We start from the raw sequence: 11,630 nt of genomic DNA, 5'->3' as shown, positions 1-11,630 counted from the left end.
GGGAAAAATAAAAATAGATTAGGGGCATTCTCGTACTTCTAGCTGGTTACTATTTAATTATTTTGTATGGACGCAGGAAATTGTTGTGGGGTAGACTTTCTATTTCGTGGTCGTTTAATTGATTGAAAGTGTCGTTTATGCAATTATTGGACATGATGTACAAGGAAGGGGGAAGGAATAAACTAATAAAGACTTTGTATGATAATTACTGGGAAAACAGGACCTCGTAGAAAAAACTGGAAATGGAGAAGATGCTTTGGGGAAAGTAGAAGAATATTATTATATAAGCTAAGTATGTTGTTTTATTCATGTTTTGGACCACCAAACCAAAGTTGCAAACAATCAAAGTACATGTACATGTGTTAGAGTGTCCGTGAAGAAATCTCTCTTTTGTCTATAAATATATGTTTTCTTTTTTCCCTTTTTCTTACCCTTAAAGTATAATTTGTCTCTAAGTTTAATGGTCAGGAGCTAAAAACCATTATATATATATATATATATATATAATATATTAAGTTTTCATCAACTGTTATGTGTATATAGTAATTTGATGAACAAACGTTATCGGGAAGAAAGTCCCCCAAAAGTATAGCTGGTGCTCTATATACTATCATTGTATATAAGATAAACGATCATGAGGAAAGGTAAATATCTTTTGTACACGGACATCCCCATTGCGAGAAGAGAAATATCATTGTGCCACATGTCAAAGGATCGATCTATTAACTCTCTTTGCGTGACGTCCATTTATATCATTTTCAGCGTACATGCAAGAGCGACCTTCTCCCATACATAACATACATGGTGTGCAAGATCAGATGAATCATTGCGTGACATCCATTTAGAGTTGCGTGCAGGACTGGTGATTTGCTTGTTCAACAGTACCAGCTTGAGGATTGTAGACTTTCGCCTTAAGTCGACTTGTTGCACATGCAGTGGCTCGGATTATTGTATGACCTTTACACGCATGCATGACTCTTATTTGGCATCGCAGGATATGATCAAGTACGTACTCGATATTCACCACTTTAATGCCCCAAAAAAATAGTACATTCGTAAACATAGTAAATATTTTCTTAATCAATTCTCAGTTTTTCACTGGTATAAGTGCTAGCTAGAGAATGCTTTCCAAAGATGGAAAGATCAGATCATTATTATCATTAAAAGCATACCTAAAAAGTAAGTGCAACTGTGCAATACAAACCTACCAGTCAACGCGGCCTCATCAAAACTACCAGTCTCATTGGAGTTCTTACTCCTTTTTCTTCTTCTCCATCCACTCCTTTCGATGGAAACTTCGTGCATGTGATTTTTTTTCTCTCTTTCTCTAGCTGTCTCTCAAGGACCTCTCTCTTTCATTCAAGTTTTACAGTTTTGATCGAAGGAATCAAAATGGCAAGGCCAGGCAACAAGATTATACAAGCCAAGCTGGTGGGTACGTCTTACCCTTTTCTTGAGTCATTCCTTTTACTTGTATCTTCAACGGGTTTCTTTTGTCCTCTTATTTATCCTGACATAAAATCATCATTTTGTTGTCTGTGTTTGTATTTGCATGTATGGTTCCGTATATGCACAGCTATGTATGGGAGTAATTTATTTGTTCTGCTTAAAGATCGATCGATATGGTATATAACTATATATTGACTAGAAAATTGTGGTCTTTCAATGATATTTTTGGGGCTACAGATTCTCAAGACAGTAAATAGTATTAATTACCAACAAGTTCTATCTCAAACATGGGATGGAAGGTGGGCTCGTGGAGTCCAAGGCCCAACACACTGTGCATGAATAAATTACCAATGAAAAAAGGTTACCCAATAATTTTGTGGCACAGAATATAAAGTTAAATAGGCCGCTCGAGGAAATTGGATTCAGTGGTATAATCCCAGTATTTGGATTTTGCTAAATTTACCTGCGAGGATGTTCACTATGCTTGCAGAATGTTGGATTACCTAGTTTTTCTGGGTTTTTTTCCCTCTGCCTTCCAAGCCCATCCTGGTTTATTCATTAATCACATGACAAGCTGAATAGATGCTCTGGAACTCAGTTAGAATCTGCACCATAGGAAGACATCTTCTGATGTTTGCTATTGTTTTTCACAGTGGATCCTTATAATTATCTCTCCATTATTTAGCAACGTACTTCCAAGTTGAGACCTAGCTAATTGAAGAAGAGTTTCTGGCTTTGTGGTTCTTGACCTGATTTTTTAAGATAGAAAACATCCAGTAACTCCTTATGTTTAATTTATAGTTTAGCAAGAAACTTAACTGATGACTGATCTGCACCTCTCTAATTCAAGACTTGCAAACATCTTTTCCACAGGTGGTTCTAGGGGACATGGGAACTGGGAAGACCAGTTTAGTCTTAAGATTTGTCAAAGGCCAGTTTGTTGATCACCAGGTTCGTATTTTTCTCATATTTTTACCACAAAAGTTCTTTTCCATTGAAGTTATTTGTTGGGTGTCCATTTAACAAGGATCCCTGACATTTCTCTAAATGCAGGAACCAACCATTGGAGCAGCTTTTTTCACTCAGATACTGTCCTTAGCTGACGCCACGGTGAAGTTTGATATATGGGATACGGCAGGACAAGAGCGATATCATAGCTTGGCTCCTATGTATTATCGTGGTGCTGCAGCAGCTTTGGTTGTATATGACATATCAAGCATGGTACTATTTTTATTAAAGTTCTTGGACACTCATTTCTTCATTCACAGCCATGGATGGATTCAGAAATAGCAGCATTGGCATGATGCCTCAAATAGACAGTACTCAACGAAGTGTTATGCGTACCTTGATCCTTTGTCTAAGCTAATATAGCAGTACTTGCCATTTTTACAGCCATATGCTTGATTGTTTTGCGAGAGATTGACACTAACCTGTAGGACTGCTTCATAGGAATATGCTTCCTCCCTTTTTTTTTTCTACTGAATAGAACAGAAAGTTTTTATAATTGAGAGGGGAGAGGGGAGGAGTAGGTGAAGTGAGGGGAACTTGTCTCTCATGCCAACCCACGGGATTGGGAAAGGATGAGAAGTTATGTGAGGAAAGGATGAGAACTTTTTGGTAAATTACTGGCACTCTAGCAAAATTTGATTTAAAGGATGGCCATGTTTTTTATCTCTTTAATCCAGTACTCTGTTACACCAGATTCCATTATCCTATCTTTGCAATATTTTTTTGAGTCCTAATGCTTTATATGATGTATTGGCTTCAGGATACATTCACTCGAGCCAAACAATGGGTTCAAGAATTGCATAGACAAGGTGAGGTCATCAAAACTGCTCTCAACATTTCTGAAGTAATTCACTCTTGACATTAAAATCATTTTGGATGATCTCAGACTCACCATGTCTTTTCTTGACTCGGAATATTACACATTCTTAGATTACATAATTTGATAGTCAACTTGAGAGTGGGCTGATGATTACATATGCTGTAATCACAAGTGTGTGGCATATTATGACTTATTCCACGTTTAGAAAAAGCCTCAAATTGAATATTTTAATTTTCTGCCTTTTTTAGGGTGCTGAGAAACGCATTACCAAACTTGCCCTTAATCATCAGTTTCTCTTTCCATTCAAATATGTTGGCCTATTCATCAGTCCCTTTTAGTTTAAGATCATATGATTTGCATCTTTCTTTCATGTAGTCCCTTCACTCGCTGAACTTTAGTCCCTGCAGTTACAATTAAAAATTCCAGCAACCCTGATTAGAAGAGCATTTAGGTCTTTTCACATGTGGATCCAAAGGTAGAAATTAAAAAAATGCAGGTTTTTTTTAGGATGGTTATTAGGTGATTGCTGATATATTGCTAATCATGGTATTACCATATCACCGTTTGTAGGAAATCAAAATATGGTGATGGCATTAGTTGCAAACAAGTCTGACCTGGATGAAAAGAGAGAGGTTAAGACCGAGGTATAAGTTATTTCTGTACGAATATAAGGTTTATACATACTTATATTAACTTTGCCAAATCCAACTGCACCTCTTTGTTCATTAGGATTGTCTCTGCCTAAAATGCACCACATATATTTAAGACTCGTGTGCTTGAGGACTTGCATAGATCTTAATCGCTTCTTTTCTTTCTTTAAATGATTGCAGGAGGGGGAGAAATTTTCTCAAGAAAATGGGATGTTTTTCATAGAAACATCTGCAAAAACTGCACATAATACCGATGAACTCTTCCATGAAATAGGTAAATTCCAAATTCATCAAATCAATAGAAGCTATGGCTCCATTGCACTGGCTGCCAATGTATGAACACAGATGGGATAGCACCAGGACAATGGACCATTCTGGCATTCACTTCAACTATCAAGAAAAGTGGCAAAGTACAGCAAACTGCCACACAAAATAAGAAACAAGGGTCACATTTACAGTATAGAAGCCACATACGTACTGATGCAGGGTCATGCTATTAAATTTAGTATTACATGGTCATGATCATTGGAAAAACAAGCACGTAGCATCTTTAGTTTGGTTTTTGTTGCATGTACCAGAGGTGATGTCATATAAGCATGAAAGCCACCTCTTTTATATTTTTCATTGGTACCCATTTCTTTTAGAGTAATTCTTGAAGCTTAAAATCTGCATGGCTTGGACCATTCATTCAGTTATACCTTTTGCAGGTAAAAGACTAGCAAGAGCAGCCCCTTCAAAGCGAGGTGGGATGAATCTACTCAATGAAACACGAGATAGAAGAAGAAGACTACGTTGTTGTACAGGTTGACGTCCCTACCACTTCAAGTGTCCTTGAGCAATCAATGACATCAAGGTCCTCTTGGATTTCATTGTGAAAACATGCTTATTTTTCAGAACCTGGCCATTTGTTAAAGTTTTATAGCGCCTCCTATATCTGAATTGGTTAATTGGTTCCATAATACCATTGTTTAGTGTACGAGGGGCTCCCAATCTGTAAAGAAATTGCTGACAAAAAACCAATATCTTTGTAAATGAACCAAATAAGGGCAAGTTGTCATGCTTACAGAAAATCTTGGTAGGATCATGCAAGAATGATGCTTACAGAAGCCCCGAAAATTGAAACACGTGAATTATTCCAATGGGGCCCGGTGTAATTCTTAGGCTCAGAGGCTGAAGGAGGCTCATAGCAGCATGATTAGTCAATCTCGATTCTGTTGGCAATCTATTTTTAATTCCAATTAGTTAATAAAATGAACACAGGAATTAAACTAAAAACTTTCCTTTTGCATCAAATAGGATGATGCTTTGTTTCCAAAACCCAGATGAAGAAGATGACGAAGCACTTCCACCTTTCAGCAGGCAAGATTTTGGGTTTACCAGAATTTAAGTTCCAAATGAAAAATCTGATCTTAAATAGGATGATGTTTATCATCTGCACCTATCTAGGATTGATATCCAAAGATAATATTTGGCCATCTCCATCACAGTTTGCATGCTTCTTCCTAGTTCTTCTGTCTTCATATTTGCTTCCCGGGTCTCCATTGTTACAACGACAATTGTAGTTTGAAGATGATGGCCTTAAAACTTTCCAGGAAAATACAACATGATCATTGAACTTAAGTGGAGTGTGCATGTTATAATTTTTTGATAGTTTAAAAGAATAATGCGTCAGTTTTAGTACGTAGTTCGGGATATAATGAGAAAACACATTAATTCAAGTGGAAACCATACTTTCATAGTATAAAATAACCTTTCAAAGTCAAACGATAAGTTGTAATTTATGTAATGCATATAACAAACACAAATAAGCAAGTTATATGCTTAGAAACCATTCTCATAATGATCTCTGACTTGGATTCGGGGGCTGTGATACGGACCTCAAGTTTCTGTACATTTTTGAACATGCCCGAGAAAAATTTGAGAGTTCTCTAAAGAGCTCTGGCAAGTGAGTTTTTAAACTTGCCAAAGACTTCTCCCTCACTTGAAGGCAATGCCTCTGGTAAGCTTCCTGCTCCTCTTCCAACCTCTTCTGCACCGTGTCCACCATAAACTGCTTTTCCACAAGGAGATTATTTTGAGTTGTATCTTCTGCCCCCTCTGGATCCGACTCATCTGGTGCCCTCCGTTGCATGTACTTGTGATACCAGTCTTCATATTGCCGGGTCTTGCGGGCAAGCTCCTTGCGGGTGTCTTCACATTTTTGCTTCAACTTCAGCTCTTCATCTTGGTGCTTCACTATTGAACTTATTACGGCACCAAAGTTGTGTATAGCAGTTCTAGCAAATTCATCTGGTAGTTTCTCCAGATGATCGTGCCAAGCATGGAGCAGTCCACGAATAGGGGGACTTTCAATTGGTGGAACAGAAACCTTCTCTTTCAAATTGCTGTCAACAGGGATGATATTTAGTTTTAACCAATTGTTGAGGGCCTTAATGTACTCTTTCTGATAGTTTACTAGCTTGTGAAAATGTGAATGCCAGTCCTGCACAACCGCCAAAAGCTGGTATGTGCGCTCATGGTGGTGCTCGCTTGTTTCCTTGGACGATTGGGAGATGTCAAGAGATCTCAGTGCCATCACTATCTTTGACTGGTCCTCATGGTGAGACAGCATGATTTCCCACATGGCAGCCATCCTGTAGTTCATACGTCAATTTATAAAGGTATAACAAATCCACCTCATGGTGAGAGGTGGTACTAAATGGGAATGGGAAGTGTAAATACTAGAATCACGGGCCAAGTATGGATGTGTTCAGCAAATTCAGGTTTCCATAAGCATATGCTTCAACAAAAAGATAAATCCTTGATTCATATTCAAATGACATCAACATTACCACATCTCTAAGGGCTTTTTGCAGCAGATGATTTTAGGATGGGAAGGCATCTATCATAACATCATGCAGAACATGGTTAACAGAACAGTTCTTTCCACAAAAGGCTATTAAACTACATTTCAATGTGGATGTTGCCCACAGAATCAAGCAGAGAATAGGAGATAAAGAAATTGGAGTTTGGAGCATTAACCATAAGTGCATCTTTTAATACTTAGGACATGATTTATTGCACTAAATCATCACCTTGATCAATGAAAACTGTTTACCCTGATTTGACAAATGCACACAACTAGCATTTAAAAATTACAATGTTTCTTTTCTTGCGTTATATTTGATATCCCTCAATGCCTCTAGTTAAAGGAGCATAATCAGAATTACATAACATGACATAGGTGATACTAAGTGTTTATGAAGAAAATATATTCTCTCTCTCAAAACAAATCAGGTACCAGTCAAATAGAACTTTTATACTACTTCCTCTGTTGTCACTCACCCTTCAACAAGCTGAAAAAGTTTTGGGAATAATTGGTCATCGCGTAATCGACTTATCTCTAAAACCGTTGAATCCATGGATTGCATATCAACAATGTATCTTGTATGAAGATGACTTACTGCCGCTTTTGCTTTCTCCAATGCTTCAGAGTTGGTACCTCTTTTCTTTAGCTTGTCCAGTGAAGCAACCTTTTTTTGGTACTCTAACTTCATCAGCTCACCTGTCTATCCAGCAACAGTCAACCACAAATAATACTCAGTATACGAGTGCTTTGTATAGTTGTTTTTGTAATTGATATCAATGCAAGATGCAATTTTAGTTAAAAAGAAGTCCATAAGACCGTAAAGATGGCTTTAAGGGTAGAGAAATATATATAATCAAGCAACAGATCATCATTTCATGAAATACGCCAAAAGGTTACAATGATAAAATGTGAAGGAAAAACACCAAGGAACGTACCTTCACTTCATCATATAGCTTTTTCTCCCATGCCAGCAACTTATCCAGCACTGTGGCATGAGTTTCGTGCTCTTCTGAGCCAAAGTCATCCTTCCAATCATCAGCATTGTCATTCAACCCTTTAAATGACCTATTCCATGTAATAACTCGCATCACTCTAGCGGAATGATCAATATGTCCTGTCAAGCAATTATCACTGTGTTAAATACACAGGACATCACCGCAAATTAAAGATTACAAAACAGCAACGAGATCAAGGTTTTTGGTGACAATCACAATCACAAACCAATCGGCAATCACCAATCACATAAGCACCCGCACAGTATGTAACAATGCTGTAATTCGCCAATGCAAACCAACTTGTAATTCACTAAGGATCACGGTAAAAGTCACTTTCCACCAACTCTATCATAACCAAATGTGAGGGCATTGAATCCTCAGACAAAGTGAAATCAACATCTCAACTAATAGGCTAATAGCTTTTAAAAATTGAACAATTCAAGCACATTACCTCGATTATCAGCAAAATTAGAGTGATAGTGCAACCTGGTTGCCTCAAGCAACTTTGAAACCTCGTGGGCACTCTCGGAAGCCTTCAAGAAATCGTCGTCAAGCTCTAAAAATATTTGCAATAAATTCAAATTAGACTTCGCCATCCTCTTCCCCTCTGCCAGTTTAACCTTCTTCACAATCCTCCCCGCTGCAGGCACCGCCGCCTCGATCTTCTCGGTTCCCTTAACTTCTTCGCCGACGCCGCCACCAACACCACGATCATCGTCCACCCTCTTAGACTTTTCCTCCGACGCCTTCCGCTCCATCTCCCCGTTCCTCACAGAAACCTCCACAAACTCCGCCACCGGAATCGCGTCGCTAAAGGTCGTTCCGGGCATGTTATCCACTGAGAAAAAGTATTCGTACGGAGTATTGTGCTGTTGAGGAGTCATCGGTACCTCCTCCTGGGACACAAGCGGCGGTGGGCCCCCCTCGTCTTCCACAACTCTGGAGTTTCTATGACTACTACCGCTACGCCTTTTCAACCGGGTACGGGGGTCCTCACCGTCGGACTCGACACCCTCCTCCTCCTCGATGATCGTCCCGGTAACGGGCCTCTGCGGATCGGGCTTCTGGATCTTGATCTCGGGCATGGTGGCTGCTCGCTGGAGCGGGAAAGGGAAGTTGGGGAGAGGGGGAGGGGGAGGGAAGGGATCGAACGTTGGGGCGGAGGTGGAGGCAGCGGAGGAGGAGGGGACGGTAGAATGAGCAGAGGGGGAGGAATGGAAGTGGGCGACCTCACCGTTGGCAAAATCGCTGAGGGCAGCGCCGGTGTTCTTGAGATAGGTGGCGTAGGATGAGTGGGCAGCGGCGAAGGCGTTGCGGGCCGTTACCGCATCCTTCATGTAGAGTTTGCGGTCCTTGCACCGCAACACAGCCTCCTCGTTCTCGATCTTCGACTGGCCGCAACCCATTTCTACTCTCCTAAACACTCGATGATGCGGAATTTAGCATGTAAATTGCGTGTGCGCGACGCAGAGAGAGAGAGACGCCGGAAGATGATTTCTTCAGTGTAATTGTGTAGAAGTTTCGCAACGGAACAAGGTACCAAAACGATTCGGGGGATCGGAGATTATAAAATAAATAGGCATCAATGAACAATTAAACGGTACAGTTCGTAATGTGTATCGAACACTCCAATTTGGGAGAGCGAAAGATTACACCCCAAGCTTTTGCTTTTCATACGAATATCTTCAAATTATGGGTGGCCCACTTGATCTCCAGGTTGTCGATAGCCGAAAAGACGAAGGGTGATGCTACAGCCCCCGCTGGATTTCCCGCTGGGGCTGTAGTATTATTTTACATATGTTTTATTTAAATAATTTTTTATATAAATTTTTTAATATTTTAAAAATATAAAATAAATTTAAAATATTATTAAGAAAATACTTTTTTAATTAAAAAGTAAAAAAGTATGTATTAAAAAATATTTTTTTAATCACGAAGTATAAATTTTTTTTACACTTTTAAATATTTTTAAAAAATAAAATAAATTTAAAATATCATTAAAAAATATTTTTTTAATAAAAAAGTAAATAAAAAAATTATTAAAAAATACTTCCATAATAAATAGAATATTTATTCTATTTTATGATTAAAAACATATTTTTTAATAATATTATAATTTTTATTTTTTATTTTTTAAAATTATTAAAAATATTTATATAAAAATAATTAAAAATAATAGATAAAAACATACTACAGCCCAGCGAGGATCCCAGCGGGGCACGTATCATTTTCCAAAGAGAGGAAACCTGGAAGTCGACTGGAACGACACCAAGTACAACAAGAAACAGGGCAGAGCGTACCCTCGTACGTACTGGAGTCGAGAGTTCGAGGCAAACGTGGAAGCGAATAGTGGTGTTCTGGCATGTCACGTCAGAGTTGTGAAACAGAGGAGGATCTTTGGTGAGCTGGAGCCCCCCCCCCCCCGTGTCGGTGTTGGAATGGGACATGCTGCATCCCAATAAAAGTTTTTTCTTATTTTTTTAACTTAGTTAAGAAAGTATTTTTAAATAATATTTTAAATATTTAAAAAAAAAAACGCACAAAGTGTAAAATATGCTGGACGTGGCCCTAGCAGTCCCCTTGTTGGAATAGCAAGAAACAGGGACCCTCTATGAATAACAGGAATCTTGGCGCTTTCTTTCTTTAACGCTTTTACAGTTGTTTAAAGTGGCTCTGGGACCGACCCTATTCAAGAAGCTCCTCAATTTTACTGTTTATATATTTTAATTTTATTTATTTATTTTTTATTTAATAATTAAGAAAGTACCTATTAATAAAATTATTATTTTTTCAACATTCACTTAAAAGAAAATTAAAAACAAAAACAAAAGATTTATAACTAGCACGATCCATTCAAGATTATTCTTCTTAGATTGCGTAAGCGGCTTCCAATGATTTTTAAAAATATTTAAAGGAAGTTAAAAAGTAGTTGAAGAAAAAAAAAACAATTTAAACCATTAGGTACCAAATTTTCAATGGAAGTAGCACCGCTCTAAAAAAATTTTTAATTGAAATATTACTTAATTCTTTCTAAGGTAAATCCAAGAAGAAAAATACACTAGAATAAAGATTAATTTGGATATTAAGATTTCGTTTAGTTATACAAATGGATGAAATAGATAAAAATTGAAGGTTAAATAAAATATTATTATAATTTATAATTTAAAATTTAAAAAAATTAAATTATTTATTATATTTTATATGAAAGTTTAAAAAAATTATAATAATTATATGATATAAAATTATATTTTATAACAATATTGTAGGGCTTGATACCGTTTGCATAGATCTAGCGTTGATTCATTGATAGTTAATTTTAACTTAAATCTTTTGATTTCAAAAAGACAACTTTACAATAAAATAATCAAAATCAAAGCTATAAATGAGAAAGAATTGTGTAAAATAAATAATAAGTCTGGATAGTAAAATTCTCTCAATTCATTTAATCTCATTTCATATCATCAAATCTTATCTCAATATTTAAATACTATAAACACAAACACTTTTTAATTTCAAATTTTTAACTTTTTTATTTAATTATTAACTAATCATTATAATTTTCTCAAACTTTCAATCAAAATATAAAAAATAATTCAATTTTTTAAAATTTTAAAAGAAAAATTATATTCTAATAATATTTTAACTTTATAATATTTTTATTTAATTTTTTTTTCTTATTTTTCAAAATTTTAAAATTAATTTAAATTATTTCATTATTATACATAAATCATTTTATTATTTTTTACGGATCTATCAAATGAGTAATAAATCTATCAAATGAGTAATAAATGAAATTGAAAGAAGCGGCTCCTCAACTTTCCACTCGGGTCTTTTTCTTGTGGGAGAAGGCAAAGGGGAGT

At 36.7% G+C, this 11,630-nt stretch overlaps 2 protein-coding genes across 5 annotated transcripts; one reads left to right on the top strand and one right to left on the bottom strand.

The window, feature by feature from the left end:
- The first annotated feature begins 1,265 nt into the window (after positions 1–1,265).
- LOC118343641 (ras-related protein RHN1-like) lies at positions 1,266–5,114 on the top strand. Of its 3 annotated transcripts, none has more exons than XM_018985281.2 (7): positions 1,266–1,431; positions 2,323–2,400; positions 2,503–2,670; positions 3,218–3,266; positions 3,848–3,921; positions 4,108–4,201; positions 4,635–5,114. In XM_018985281.2, exons 1-7 carry the CDS (start codon positions 1,393–1,395, stop codon positions 4,733–4,735), a joined length of 603 nt encoding a protein of 200 aa, XP_018840826.1. In that variant the 5' UTR covers positions 1,266–1,392; the 3' UTR covers positions 4,736–5,114. The 3 variants fall into 3 exon arrangements, with proteins under 3 accessions (XP_018840826.1, XP_018840829.1, XP_035548218.1); XM_018985284.2 differs by having other exon boundaries at positions 1,266–1,435; XM_035692325.1 differs by lacking the exon at positions 1,266–1,431 and adding an exon at positions 1,879–2,225.
- A 537-nt stretch (positions 5,115–5,651) lies between these two features.
- Positions 5,652–9,458, bottom strand: LOC109006103 (nitrate regulatory gene2 protein-like). Of its 2 annotated transcripts, XM_035692324.1 has the most exons (5): positions 8,222–9,458; positions 7,711–7,889; positions 7,371–7,475; positions 7,252–7,262; positions 5,652–6,560 (listed from the first exon to the last, which is right to left on the bottom strand). In XM_035692324.1, exons 1-5 carry the CDS (start codon positions 9,174–9,176, stop codon positions 5,762–5,764), a joined length of 2,049 nt encoding a protein of 682 aa, XP_035548217.1. In that variant the 5' UTR covers positions 9,177–9,458; the 3' UTR covers positions 5,652–5,761. The 2 variants fall into 2 exon arrangements, with proteins under 2 accessions (XP_035548217.1, XP_018840814.2); XM_018985269.2 differs by having other exon boundaries at positions 7,252–7,475; positions 8,222–9,455.
- Between the last annotated feature and the right edge of the window lie 2,172 nt (positions 9,459–11,630).

Source organism: Juglans regia, chromosome 7 (assembly GCF_001411555.2).
Source record: "Juglans regia cultivar Chandler chromosome 7, Walnut 2.0, whole genome shotgun sequence".
NCBI lineage: Eukaryota > Viridiplantae > Streptophyta > Magnoliopsida > Fagales > Juglandaceae > Juglans > Juglans regia.
This window is presented reverse-complemented; position numbering and strand designations above follow the sequence as displayed.